This window comes from Trichomycterus rosablanca, chromosome 2 (genome assembly GCF_030014385.1).
Source record: "Trichomycterus rosablanca isolate fTriRos1 chromosome 2, fTriRos1.hap1, whole genome shotgun sequence".
Taxonomy (NCBI): Eukaryota; Metazoa; Chordata; class Actinopteri; order Siluriformes; family Trichomycteridae; genus Trichomycterus; species Trichomycterus rosablanca.
The window spans coordinates 5,760,543-5,775,736 of record NC_085989.1 but is presented as its reverse complement, the minus strand read 5'-3'; the positions used below and the strand labels follow the sequence as shown (position 1 = coordinate 5,775,736).

Sequence of the window (15,194 nt, the reverse complement as noted above, 5' to 3'; positions counted from 1 at the left end):
ATCCTAATCATTAATAAGGTATTTGCAGGCCATGCCACAAAATTAATATACATTGTAAAACTGTTTGCACCCAAAGCTTATGTATGTATATTTTTTACTTACTTTGATTATTTGGTCACAGAGAAGGAACACCTGCAGAAATCATTACATGACATACCCAGGACTGCCAATTTTAGGACTGCTAGCTAGCAGGAAATGTACTGAATCTGTCTGTGTTGTGCTTGTCGTAAGGTCTCTGCTCGTAAGCTGAAGCCTCATCCTCTGAGACCCCCGAGCCTTCATGAGCGAATCCTGGAAGAGATCAAAGCAGAGAGGAAGCTGAAGCCTGTTTCTCCAGACATGATCCGCAGGAGCCGACTTGGTTAGTGCATTAACATGATATAATAAAACTGTATATTGTGTAAATCACAACACACAATCAAAATTTTTGTCATACTGATAATGAAGTGATAAGTGTACAAAGGAAAAAGTGAGTGCAGGTTATTTTTTGTGCTTTTTTGTCATGCATGAATTCCTCTGCTGAAACCCCACAATCTGCTCCGATTTGACTGTTTTTGTGCCCTGGCTATTTAATCCATCCAAACGCTTTATCCTTATGTTGCTACTTCTGTCTGCTCATCAAGAAGTGATTTACTTTTTCCCTAGGCACTTCCTCTAATTACTTTAATCTGATAAGCCAAAGCATTAGGATCACCGGCAAAATGTGTGGGGATATGTTTAATTTTGTGCTTGATCGATGGTAATTAATTGTAATACATAAGCTGAATGCAGCAGATACCATCAACATAAAAATCTGAGGGACTTTCATAAGGGCCAAATCTTTATGGCCAGACGACTCATCGTAATTATTTCCGAAACAGCCGGGGGTGCTCACGGGCAGCCATAGTGAGTACAACAGGTCCTAGGAGGGACAAGCCAAGAAGTGCAGACAGGTTGTCATGATGACTGGTTTGAGGAATCCGGGCACATGTGCAATGTTTACACATGAAAGAGTTTACACATGGGCACCAGGATGCACTGTAGGACGATCCACGTTGCAATCTACAGAAGCTTAAGATGCTGCAGGTAATGTTCTGTTACTAGATACCACAGGCTGGCTGGTCAAAGCTTTTTCAACAGCATATTTGGTGGGTGGTCCTGTTGTTTTGGCTCACTGGTGTAGCGTCCAAACTTTTGCATAACAAATCACAATACAGTCATTACTGTCAGATTATTGCTTAAAAAGAAAGTGAGGTCTGCTACTGATAAACATTAGAATGGATGTATTTTTGTATATTGTAGTTAATCTGTCTTGTTTGTTTACTTTCATTTACCAGATAGTAATAATTAAAGACAAAGTTATTTTAAGCCATTTTTAGATATTTGGGTTAAATACTTGATCCTTTTTAAAACTGCTGAATGTGCAATGAAAAATCTGTATGATTTAGAAAAGAGCTCATTTAAATTAATGAAGGAAAAAATAATATTGAAGACTGTTCTGCATTTGGTCAAAATCTGTCGTGCTGAACGACTATAATATTGTATCCATAATAATGTCGTGAAGGATCCAAAATTGTTACATTAAGATTACATCCAGATTTGTCACATTTTTGTAGTTAAATCATTTGCAGCTTTGTAAACACCTCATAGTCTTATTTGTGCTTGTCTTTTTATTTCCACTGTTGTGCTGTAACACTGGTCTAATCTCAGTAATGCGGCCGCTTAGCATGTCTGTGACTTTTGACTTCTCAGGTAAACACTTCAGCCGACTTCTTTACCAGAGTTTTACTCCCTGATCCTGTAATGAATGTGATGTTGTGTTTGAACTTGTGGTGTGTTTGTTTTTGTCCCCGGCACTTTTTCTCAATGAGAAAAGGAGTCGTACAGAGGAAAATGTCAATGCACCATCCTCTGCCAAACCTACTTTTCCATCACATTGTCAAAGTTAGTTGTACTGACCTACTGCTCAATAATTACACATTTCACTCACCTTATTGGTCCTTTATAGTTTATGGTTTACAACAGAATAGTTACACATACATTCTTTGAACTGCTTGTAAAGCAGAATACACATGCCTGCCTGTCCAATTGGTCTTAGACCTTCTTCCATTGCTCCAATGTCCAGTTCCAATGCTCGTGTTTGCATGGGCACTTTGACTGGCCTGTGTCTGTGCAGCCCCATACACATGGTTCAATGGACTGTACGTTGTGACACATTCACCTTTTCTGTACTAAAATGATCTGCAGTTTAAGCCACAGTAGCCTTCATGTGTTCTGGCATCAATGAGTCTTGGGCAGCCAGAACTGTCAGAGCTTCTTGGCTTGTCCCACCTCAGACAACGCTCAGCTGCCATGTGAACTACGAGTATCTACCATCAGTTTGACATTTAATATAACTCCTGACGGTCACATGCACAACTTTTACAAAACAGGTATTGTCAGACACATTTTGGGAAGTATTTACACAAACTACTTAGTATAGTAGTATGCAATTTAGCAAACGGGTGCTTCAGCTGTTGTCAAGCCATAGTGCCCTTTCTAATAAGTCAATTTTATCCTCCCACCGTTAACCCAAGGTCACCCACCACATTCTTCAGAACACATACATGTGTAACAGTAGGCACGGCTGGTTGCTGTGACTCTTTTCCTCCTCTTTAATCTATTGTTGTAACATTGTTGTCCCCACCACCACCACCACCCTACACTAGAAGTTCTTGTGATGTGTTGCTGCTGCTTTACCCTCACTAGACCACATTTGAGCTTTTTATATGTGCTTGATCAATGTTCTAACAGCACACTAACTGCATCATCTTGTCCACCGGACAGACACGCTACGGCTAACATCCCTTTGTGTGCTGTGCTCACTGGATTATCCCACTTCGTATGTTGTGTCGAGACCCCAGTGTGAATGTCGCTAATTGCTTGGCCACATCAAGCAAGTCTGGACGGTTTAGGAAAGGTAGACAGAAACCAGGCATGCCAATGTCTTTGGGATCATATTGAAAAATATGTTCCTTTCTAGGCGCAGGCAAAAGCGTGAGCACTCCCCAGGATTTGTTCCGAAGTGCAGGTAATATATCATGAACACACGCATGAATTGTGGACCAATCTTACACATGACTCAGTGGAGCGTGGATGGATTTTGTGAGCTTTGGTATAAATAAATCGTCATCATGCAGTTCACAGGATTCATTGTTTCCCCCAGTAGCTGAGGATTTTTCTTATGTGAGTGCTTGTATAACTCTGAGTGCCTGATATTTTGTGTATGTTTACACACACTTGGTACCACCTGCAAAAATGGACAAGATGAAGCAAACAGCATTGATGAATATTGTTTTTGAAGTAAGCAAAACAACTTGCTTCAGTGCAAATTAATTCATTTAAAGTACATTTAGCAGACACTTTATCCAAAGCAACTTACAGTACTGTGACTGGATATTGTCTAAGCAATTGAGGGTGAAGAGCCTTGCTCAGGGGCCCAACAGTGGCAACCTAGCAGTGGTGGAGCTTGAACCAGCAATTTGTTGGTCACTAGTCCAGTACCTTAACCACTAGGCTACAATTGCCCTTCAATACAGTACAATAAATTGAGATTGTGCAAACTTGCAGATGAATACGAGTTGAGGAAATGAAATAATCTGATGCACAAATTGCACTATAGGTCCAGCTGTTATATAGCAGGCAACTGGGAGAAAGAAGAATAAGTCACATAACTGAAATTCTGCTGGCCAGCATAATACATAAAATGTCTAGCAGTCTTATTTTGTTCTGTTTTGCTAAGCCCTATACAAATAAATTCCATTCATTTATCAATGTTAGGTAAAACAACTGAAAACAACATGTTTGAGCAAGGAGGCCACAAAGTTGACTGAATTCCTCCAGTTCTGGCTCAGAAATGTTTTGTTTAAAGATGCTGGTACAGCCCTACAACAAACTGCTATTGTCATATCTGTCAGAATCTGTTCTGAATTCATTGCTTGCAGAACTGTCAGTGTAGTTCTTAGTAATGTTAGTATTTTATTACATTTACATTTACACTTTTTAAATTTTTGGCACTTAGCAGACGCTTTTATTCAAATCGACTTACAATTGTGACCACATACATTGTGAGCAATGGAGAGTTCAGGGCCTTGCTGAAGGGCCCAACAGTGGCAAGCTGGCAGATGTGGGGTTTGAACCAGCAACCTTCCATTTGCTAGCCCTGTATCTTAACTGTTGAGCTATTAAATGTTGGGTGATGTTAAAAGCTTTATAAAATGTTATTAAGAGTGAACAGGATAGAATTAATGCATTATCTGTGTGCAGAATAATGTGTTTAGAATAGTGGCTTAAATGTTATAGGATAAAAATCTGTTTTTGTAAAATAGGCTAAATGACCAAATCTATGTGGACACCTGTTTATGAGCTAGTTAGGCAGGTGGAAATTATACATTTCAAATGCTACTGTGAAAGGGTTGTGCGTCGATTACTAATGGTGGTTATACTGGTACAGTAAAAGTTTCTTTTAGTCTTAGTATTGAGTTGATAGTCTACATATCCCAAAGTACATGGACACATGTCCATGAGCATGTTGGACATCCTTGTGGCATCTTGTTGAATCATCTTAAATAGAATAAGATTTTATTTTTCATACTGAAGTCCCGTGTTTGATTTTGTCTGATTCTCCTTCAATAGGCTCATCCACGCCAGATACACGTAAGAAGATTGCAGTCAGCACACTGGCACTGGCTGACGACACTGACATGGACTCTGCTGATTCTGTCGATGGGGCTCAACCAAGGAGGAAACTGCTTAAGGCTCCGGCACTGGCCGAGCTGGAAAGCTCCGACTCTGGCTCTGAGGTGAGTGGGACCGCTTCAGTTTGGGCACAAGGTTTCGTCTCTGATGTACCTTTGTGTTTAAGTTTGTGTCTGTGTGTGTGTGTGTGTGTGTTGTGTTTCGGGTGTGTATTAGTCATAAATACGATGTTAGTGTTTTATTTTGTAAGGCATTTTTAACATTATCATTTAACAATTTTGGTTATTTTTAAATAAACCCCCAACATTTCTTGTTTTCTTTTTCTTTTTCCATGAGTAATAAATATTAGTAAGTGGTCATTTCACATTTTAAATAGTAAATAAAGAGGAAATTGTTATTTACTGTGGGTTTTTTTTGCTGTAGTACGCTAAATGATGTAACAAACTATGTCTTGTTCTCTAGGATGAGCCAGAGCCCAGCACTCGCAGGTCAGTCAGCAGCTCTAGTATATCCACTTCAGTGTTGGATGACACGTCTCCGGACTCCATCATAGGCCGAAGAAGTAAGACCTATGACCTTTTTCCTAATGCATGTCTGATAAACACACGGTATTTGATGTTTTACCGTACAAACATTATTTGTTAATATATGCTCATTTCTAATTTGTGGGTTGCTACACAGCCCATAAAAAATAATACCGCTGTATGTTTACCGCTGTCATTTTGGATGGAAATTATTTTTCCCATACTTTCAATTTTTAACTTTCAATATGCAAGTATTTGTTGTCACATTTTGTGCTTTATAATACATACAATACACATATACAATAGGAGATGAGTCTACATTGCAGGTAAACAAGTCTAGCACCTGCTCTCTTTGCAGAATGTGGCTTGGTGTTGTCATGTGTAAAGATTTTTTTTTACTTTTATGTAAATGGTGCCCTCAGAGAAGTGCAAGTTGCTTATACAGTGGACATTAAATCAAACCCAACCATGGTAGACCCTGGCCTTTAAATATTACAATACACAACACCGTAGATCCAGCTAATTCAGGTGAGCTTGCGCCCAGAAAAGTTGGAATAATTTCTGTTGTTGACTGTGGGGCTTTTGCCATTTTGTTCATTAACAATGGTTTGTCAAAGTATTTCTGAGCCAGTGTAGTGCTGTACATCTTAAAAGCTTGCCACCTTTTAATGCAGTGCCATCTGAGGAATGAATGTTTTTTATGAGATTTGCTCATATTCCTTTGATGATGTTATGCACTGTTAAAAGTGAACTTACTTACTGGTAGTGAGAAGTGTTTATTTACATTTGAATAATTTGTCTGTGCATTTTCTTCAAGTTGCAAACCTCTAGCCATGTTTTTGTGCCAACTTTTTTAGGAAGAGGTTGCAGACATGCATATATTTACAAAAAAAATAAAATAAAATTAATAAGGTAAAACATTCAGAGTGATTTACAAATCCCTGCTCTGATTTATTAGCATTTTTTATGAATTACATCCCAACCTTGGAATTGTGGTTTGTAGCTTACATCTTGTTCTATAATCTTCTGTATTATTCTGCTTTTCTTACTTTCACCCTGCTGGTCTGTCCTCAGCTCCTCCTCGGTTCCGCCCCGTTTCCTCCACGTCTCAGCCTGACCTCCACATTGGTGTCCCCCGCAGACACTCTGTTGAGAGGGAGGTCCCGAACAGCATTCGTCCATTTGTACCCCCGTTTCGTCAGAACACCAGATCACTGGTATATTAATCCCTGTTATTTCACAGTTAATGATTATAAATGCTTAATTATTATTTGATGTTTTAAGCATACAGGCCTTTCCTAATTTCTTCTCATTTCTTATTTTGGTAACTACACCTGTATTAACACAAAATAGAGTTTATGATCATTTTATTTATTGAGGGGTAAAAGTTATCCTACACCAAATGCCCCTGTTTGAAAAAGAATGACCTCCTTAGTTACTTAATCAAAGCAATTTAAGTTCTTACATGACTTACATGGAATATTTTTAGCAATGTGCAGTGGGCTGTAGGGGTCTAACAGCACACTATGTTGTTTCTTTGTAATTATTTAACAGAATATATATTTTTCTGATATTAAAAAAAATGCCAACTGTGACTGTCTTCCCCCTGATCATCAATTATAGACTATTACACATTAGTGTTAATTACTATAGTTATGTATAAGCATTTAAACACATTTTCCGTACTTGCATTCTGTTGTAGCCTCCACTGGAAATAAAGGTAAATCACACTTACTGGTTATTTTCCTTCATTAACATTCATACATTTATGTAATCACACTGGGTAAACATTTAAAGGCTTTATTTAGTTAACCGAAAAGTGGCATAACTAAAAGTGACTGAATTAAACTGCCTTATCATAAAAAATATGAATTCATGAATTTAAGTTCTTTTGAGAACTTAATGGTATAGAAAGTATAGAAATTCGCCTTTTTAACTCGCTAATTCATAGTTAGTTTTTTATTCCATTTTTTATTCCACATATGCATAGTATTGTATATGCTGGTTGTATTCAAATACCCTGGTTGTATCTCTCCTCCACTGCTACAGGCCTCTATCCTGGCCGAGGAGGGCTCTATGTCTAACACACGCCCCCTCCGACACGTGTGCAGAGAGCAAATTCTTTTTTTTTAAAGTGGTTTCCTCCCACAGTTCAAAGATGTGCAAGTGAAGTGAATTGGAGATACAAAATTGTCCAGGTCTGTGTTTGAACTGATGAATCTTGCGTAACCAGTAACTATCTGTCCTGTCATGAATGTAACCAAAGTGTGTAAAACATGACGTTAAAATCCTAATAAATAAGTAAATGTACAAATCAATTATTGAACCTCACTTCATATTGGAACAGTGAATGGTTTTTCTTACTTTGTCACCACAAAGAAGCATCTAGTTCATAAAATTTAATGTCACTAATTTTAAACATACTGTTACAGTGACTGTGGCGGAAACACCTAAATTTAATAATTACAAGGGGTGTCCACATACTTTTGGCCATACAGTGTTGACGTTTCCTTTGTGTTGGCGGCAGCACCCAGCAGTGCGAAACCAAGCTGTGAATCACAACTCAGCCTACACTGATACTGGTGCAACACACATTCCACATTAACACATGGTGTGTGGGTTCATGAAGAAATATGGGAGCTTGAAACATGCATTTTCATTCACTACATTCCTGTGTGCAAATTCATTAATCAGGTTTCAACATGTGTTGCGACGTCTGTGCATTGTGTTCATTTGTTTACTTCATAAGACACAGCATCTGGTTTTGAGTGTTTTTATTTGTCTTTTTAGTGTCCTGTAACACCTGGTCTGTTGTTCTCTTCAAACTCCATTATCAGTTTTCCTAATTTCTGAATTTCAGTTATTACACAATGTGTATTATAATGGGGGGTTGGGAGGTTTGGTATTGGCAGAACAGCCTATATATTGGGAGGTGCACTTAACAGTGTGCTTTTAGTGCTGGTCCCACAAAGCGTCTCAATCAATGTGCTCCTACCCTCCTTTCTTTATCCCCTTCTTCCACTGACTTAGTAATTAAGTGATTTAGAATTTAAGTGATGTGTTTCGAATGTTGCAGAATATACACAGAGGCTTGCAATGATTGCCAGGGAACACATCTGAAAATGTAGTAATTCAAATTTAGTGATTTTTTCTTAAAACTCTCACATTTGCTCCTGTTGTATTGCTGTATCTTCCATACTACATGGATCTTTAATCTCTTGTGAAATTGTGTGTGTGTATTCAGGAAGAGTTTCGCTTCCCTGTGGAGTGTATGTCTCTGACTGTGGAAGAGGTGATGCACATCAGACAGGTTCTGGTCAAAGCCGAGCTTGAGAAGTACCAGCACTACAAAGACATCTACACTGCACTAAAGAAAGGAAAGGTGAGATTGTGAGATTTCTTAAAATTCTTCTTTGTTAAAAATCTCAGTGTAAAAAAGGTCATTGTGTTACATTGTCACACCTACAAGCCTTATATTTAATAAGACAAAGCAGTCAGGAGAGACTTGTAAGAGCTTTCAACTTTAACTTAGGTGGAAAGAAAGTCTTACTTATCTAATTAATGCACCACTATTTGTTTAGTTACACACTATGGAGCACGTAGTAAAGTTTGGTACACAACCAGAAAACATTTGCTGTGTAAACAATGTCAGTTAGGCCTAACCATAGATAATAGACAAAAAAAAGTATTTGCTTCATTGGAGATACTTCAACCCAGTCGTCTCGGCATAATGACTTGGTCATTATCAAGGTCACTTCAACAAGTCTGCTATAAGTAATTTCCCATCAACCCAACATTTAATAGATCCCTGACCGTAGCGTGCACAATTGTTATGAAATTGGCATTGCTTCACATATTTTTGAGTGTGATTCTAATGTTTTGACTCAGCAGTGTGAAAGATGTTTAATATCTTGTTACATCCTGCTCTTTCTCTCCTCTCAGCTCTGCTTTTCCTGTCGAACAAAGAGATTTTCCATTTTCACCTGGTCTTACACCTGTCAGTTCTGCAAGAGGTGAGAAAAGCAAATATTTCTTCCTATTATTTTGTATCTTATGGAGGCCTGCTGAACACAAAATGTTTGCATATACATTAACATTTATCACAGTTTATATGATTAATACACATTATTGTACATGAAGTAAATAATAACACAATGATGATGGTGTGGATGTTTGCAAGATATGGCCAAAAGTATGCGGACAAGCCTTCAAACGATTAAGTTTAAATGTTTCAGTCACACTCATTGCTAACAGGTGTATGAAAAGAACTATATAAAATCAATAAAACATTTGATGCTTTATACAAGATTTTGGAGTTGTGCCCATTCAGTCAAAAATGCATTTGTGGATTAGACTTGGATTAAATGGCTTGGCATGCAATTAACATTCCATCCGTCCGTCGGTCCATTAAGCATCTGTTAGCAATGGGTGTGGCATGTCTGCATATTTCTGGCCATATATCATATACAGTTATCAGTGAATTATCTGATGAACATACAGAATGCTATACTATATACTATATATTATTTATTTGTTAACCTTTTGTTTTCTTTACAGGCCTGTGTGTTCACAGTGTTGTAAGAAGGTAAGAGTGACTCTCAGCCTCACCTGCATCTTACTTAATCGTTTTTATTCAGCAATGTAAACATCTAATAATTACTGCATGTGCTTTAATCAGATGAAGTTGCCCTCCAAGCCATCCAAGCTGCCAATTCACTCTCTGGGATCCTCTCCTCTACTTAAGAAGGAATCTGGAGACAGCACCCAACTGGAGGAAACCTCATCCAATCAACGTAATAGCTGGAGTCCATCCACCTCAAGGTTAGTTTCAAAATAATTACTTCTTAATGTCCTCTGTGGATTGTAATTGTCATATGTCCAGCATTACATTCAAAATGCAGCTGCCCGTCTGGTTTTTAACCAGCCCAAACACTGCCACATCACCCCACTGCTGCGTTCTCTTCACTGGCTTCCTGTAGCTGCACGCATTCAGTTTAAAACACTGATGCTTGCCTACAAAGCCAAAAATGGACCAGCCCCAAGCTACCTTCATGGTCTAATTAAACCCCGCTCTGTACCACGCAACCTCCGAGCCTCTAGTCTCGCTCGACTTGATCCTCCACCCAGGACTAAAGGAAGACAAGCATCAAGGCTCTTCTCTGTTCTAGCACCCAAGTGGTGGAATGAACTTCCTCTGTCTGTCCGAACATCTGAGTCTCTTGCTGTCTTTAAAAAACGATTAAAAACCCACCTCTTTACTAAGCACTTAAGCTGACTTGTACTTATTTACTAACATTTTTTTTCCATTTCCAAAAAAAACCCAAAAAAAAACCCCACTTTGGTTCTAACAGGTTTCAGCAGATTTGTGTTCTTCGACTGTTGTTTACTTAAACTTGAGAAATGAAATGTTCACTATGGAAGCACTTCTGTAAGTCGCTCTGGATAAGAGCGTTTGCTAAATGCAGAAAATGTAAATGTAAATGTAAATTACATCTTTATCATAAGCTTTACAAGGTTCCTGTGGCTATTTGGACTACATAGTTAATTTGTCATGTTTTTATGGACACTATATGGCCAAATGTGTGTGGACATCTGACCATGAGCTTGTTGGAGATCCTGTTTCAAAACCATGTACATTGTTGAGTTAGATAACAGACTCCAATCCTCTGTGAAGGTTTTTCATAAGATTTTGGAGTGTGTCTGTGAGGAATTCAGCCAATTTAGTCAAAAGAGCATTTTTAAGGTCAAGCACTGATGTTGAACTAGAAGTTTTGGCCCACAACTGACATTCCAATTCATCCCAAAGGGTTTGAGGTCAGGGCTCTGTGCAGGTCACTGAATATCCTCCACACCAAACTTAATTAGGTGTTTAAGGACATAAAACAGAAAAGGACCTTCCCCAAAATGTTGCCACCACATTTAAAACATTTATCTTTTACATTTATGAATTACACTCCTGTTAGTAGTAGAACACTTGAATGCCTGAATAATTAGAAGCAGTGTCCACATGCTTTTGATCACATTGTGTATAAGTGAGACACAAACTGCTCAGTAGGGAACTGATCATGAGGCTTAATGGTACTAGTGCATGTTGTCATTTTTTATCTTTACAGATTGTCCAATCACAGTCAGCAAAAACCCTTCAAAGATGGAGAGCTGGAGTTTCCCAAGGAGCTGACCGAAGGCTGGAACACTATGGACGTGTGCACTGACTGCAAGAAGTTCATTACCGACATCATCTGCTCCAGCAAACGCAGCTCATCCATGGCTAGCTCGCGGGCTCGTCTGAAGCGTAAAACACAGTCCTTCTACATGTCCTCCTCCAGAACCAGGGATTATCGACCATCTGAACGGACTATCAAGGAGGTATAGAAGGAAATGCTGACTCTGTGGCAGCTGTGCCAGCTTACTCTTTTCGCCCTGTTGAGATGTGTGGCCTGGACAAGTTGAGTCCAAGCTGATGACCACCAGGTGTTATTATGGCTCTTGCATATGAATGCATGGCCAAAAAAATGCTGTAATCTCCAATGTCTGTTTTTCTCCTATTTTTAATGAAAAATGTGCCAAAAACAAGGCTCTACTTTCATCCACCCAAGTTAACCTCCAACTCCAGGGACGGATATTTTTTCAATCCTTCTGATGGTAGCTCTATGAGCCGGGAACCTTGGAGAATGCCATGCTGCAATATAGAAGATCCAAAATGTCCAGAAATATCTCAAAGCATCCAGTTAAGGGTGGAAATGCAGCAGGAAATAACTCTTTCCTTCCTTCTGTCCTTCATTATTAAATGCAGCCTTGTCTTCCTGTCTCAGGAAAAAAGGGAAAATGTGATGTAAAGCCTTCCGGGGCTTAATAGCCCCTTTTTACCAGCATTTTCTTATTCCAGATGTGCATGTTTTACTAATAAATAACTGACACAAGGTGTTTCAGAGGTACAACTAGGAGGAAAGTTACCGAATGGTATGTACGTATGAATGTATTATTTATTAACACTAAGAACCATAAGGTGGTATGTAAGTAGTAAGCTGAAGGATCAGCCCATGTGTTTTAATCTTTAATTTCTCAACTCAGGAAGAAATTAGGTGGTCAATCCTTACGACAAAGGCTGGATGACTTGGGGTCATATGTATGAAAGTGTATGTGGAATCCCCACTACTGATAAAAAACTCAGTTTAATTTAGTAAAATGATTCTTTTAAATTATGCTTTTAAATAAATCAAACGCTTTAAAAATCATACAGGTAGAAAAACACATTTCTAACACAGGTTTAACTAATTAAAAATTATTCTGTTAAAAGAAATATAAACATAATCCGAATAATTAGTCATGTACAGCACGAATATGAACAGGGATCAGCAGTGTGATGTTTGGTGCCATCTGGTGGTAGAACAGCGTAACTGCGTTTGATTCTGCACATGACGAAGGGGAGTTTTACGTAAAAAATTCCTACTTCTGTAGTGCCAGCTTGATTGCGTGATACAAAAAAAAAATACGTGTAAAATGTGCTCTGTACTTGTACTTACATCACTTCTTATTTATTATTCTGAAATCTTAAATACACCACCTTCAGAGCATCTATTTGAATTCACACTTTCTGGTCAACATTTTTTTTCATGCCAATACTTTTCATACATAAAGCCCCATCAGCAGTTTACCCCATGAGGATTAACTTTGACCAAAAGCTCTCAGTTTATTCCCATTTATTTTGTTTAAACTGCTGCTTTGCTAGGAAATGACCCAGTGTTTTGATAAAGATCAGTACATATAGATCTATTTTACCTCGGTGATATGGCGGTATTTAAGACTTTAGTAAAAATTGTGAAAGAATATCTCCAGCCTCAGCTTCCTAACCTTTTTATATAAACTCTTTGTAAGTTTTTTAAAATGATTGTGCCAAATCAACTCCACAATCTGAACTGTATGTGTTTTGGACCTGCTGTACATAATAAATATCAGCTGTGATGATGCAATATTAGAAAAATACCCAACACTCTGGTCTATCTAATATCATATCTTATAATAATATATTATGTTTCTACATGTTAATGGTTCTAATTTAATTCATTTTTATTTTAGTTTATTTCCTGTCAGTAATGATAAGTATCATGTAACATTCCAAACTTGTTTAGTCACGGCTCTGTGTGAAGCTATTTAATCAGGCATGAGAGATTTGAACTGTTTGTTTCATTTCTTAAACACACACAAGTTAAACCCTATACTCAGCATTCAGTTAGCTGGTTCTCTGCAAAAATACAGTATCTTGTTTTTTCAGCTATGTTGACTCTCTGTATAGGATGAACTTTGTGCATGTAAAACTATGGATCTGGTTTTTTAAAAACGAATGATAATAAATTTCAGAATCTCTGCTGATTTGAGGGAAAAAAAACATGATTTTTGCTTGATACACCAGGATACATTTTATTGCAACATTTAGCTTTAATCCCAAATGCCTTAATTGTGCCTGAATACAGTGCAAGCCGTTCAGGGTCTTGGTCAAGGGCCCAAGAGTGGCGACTTGGCAGTGGTGGGGCTTAAACCAGTGACCTTCATTATTGTATGCTCCTCATTATTTAAAGGTTTGATGTTGGTCGACATTTTGTTCAAAATAACCCAAAGGTTGCCAGATTTCTGACTGTTTATTGCATCCACAGACTTGCCTGCTCTTTTTACAGAGGCTCAGATGGTGACTTAAATGATCCACTAGGTGTTGTCACATACTGTAATGCAAGTGCACCAGAAACATTCTGCACAAATTGAATATAACATCTCTTTTTGGAAGCTTCATCACCGCAGAACGTCACAATGCAGGTAGGACATGAGAAAATGCAGTGCAATGTAAGTGCAGTAAGGGTTCAATTATTAGGCACCTGTAACAGCAGTTAGGAGAAAGTTTGGTTGGTAATGCGTGTTGGTAACTTTGCAGATATTTCTTATTTGGGTTTGTTTGACAAAATTATTCAAATAATCAATCCCACTAATTCCTCTGATTAATAAATAAATAAATTAATTAATTAATTTCTTTTTTTTTTTTTTTTTTTTTTTATAAATAAGAAAGTACAGGTAGCATGTTGAACATGTATTGAAAGGTACATGATACATTGTTGTGCCACAATATATTTTATATATTTACATATCCACATAAAATAATATTATATATACAAAAGATGATAAACTCTTTTAGAAAAGCTACATTATACACCTCCATTTCTGATTGTTGAGTCTTTAAAGCTTCTGAGTGAAAAAAAATAGCTCAGTTTTAAATTCCAAGTAACTTGTATTTCTGTTGTTAGTTCACCACTAACGTAAAAAGGAAAGTGCAGCACTAAGAATAACCATTTGCTTATTAGTTGACTTTAGCTGATTCCTGCTTTGTTAAAAAGGCATCTAGTGTGTGCACAATGAAATAACTAAACCAAGTACTTACTTTTCAAATACAGCATATTACACCCATAAAAGAAGCAATTTAATAAACTTTAAGGCTGATACAATTGTGTAAATGACAACTGACTCTAGGAATTCATTTACATTTTCAGCATTTAGCAGACGCTTTTATCCAAAGCGACTTACACAGTGAGCAGAACACGATGAGCAATTGAGGGTTAAGGGTCTTGCTCAGGGACCCAACAGTGGCAACTTGGTGGTGGCGGGGATTGAACCGGCAACCTTCTGTTTACTAGTCCAGTACCTTAACCACTGAGCTATCACTAGAATTCAAATCTATAGTTTCTTCTAAATGTCAGTGTCGACATGCCATCACAGGGCTTTGGCCATCCTTTCCTTTCTCCTCAGACACAGCCAATCATGTCCGCACCAATAGACCGCTGCACTACTCGAGCACTGTCAATCATAATAGTCATGATATCAATCAGAATCACTAATGAGGAATTGGGAGCAATGCCATAAGCTGCCATTAAAAAAACCAAGTTGCTGTTTGTATATTTTGACCATATTATA

The 15,194-nt window shown here is 37.9% G+C and overlaps 1 protein-coding gene across 2 annotated transcripts in view; it reads left to right on the top strand.

The window, feature by feature from the left end:
* The window catches only part of spire1a (spire-type actin nucleation factor 1a), a 37,833-nt gene extending 24,223 nt beyond the window's left edge, over positions 1–13,610 (top strand). Inside the window, exons 8-17 of one of the 2 annotated variants that reach the window (XM_063010362.1) lie at positions 232–361; positions 3,002–3,049; positions 4,654–4,820; positions 5,179–5,278; positions 6,315–6,457; positions 8,485–8,622; positions 9,183–9,253; positions 9,798–9,825; positions 9,919–10,061; positions 11,354–13,610. In XM_063010362.1, coding sequence (XP_062866432.1) covers positions 232–361; positions 3,002–3,049; positions 4,654–4,820; positions 5,179–5,278; positions 6,315–6,457; positions 8,485–8,622; positions 9,183–9,253; positions 9,798–9,825; positions 9,919–10,061; positions 11,354–11,612 — 1,227 coding nt within the window. In that variant the 3' untranslated portion in view covers positions 11,613–13,610. The remainder of the gene's footprint in view (positions 1–231; positions 362–3,001; positions 3,050–4,653; positions 4,821–5,178; positions 5,279–6,314; positions 6,458–8,484; positions 8,623–9,182; positions 9,254–9,797; positions 9,826–9,918; positions 10,062–11,353) is intronic. The other variant, XM_063010363.1, reaches the window with a different exon arrangement.
* Positions 13,611–15,194: the final 1,584 nt, after the last annotated feature.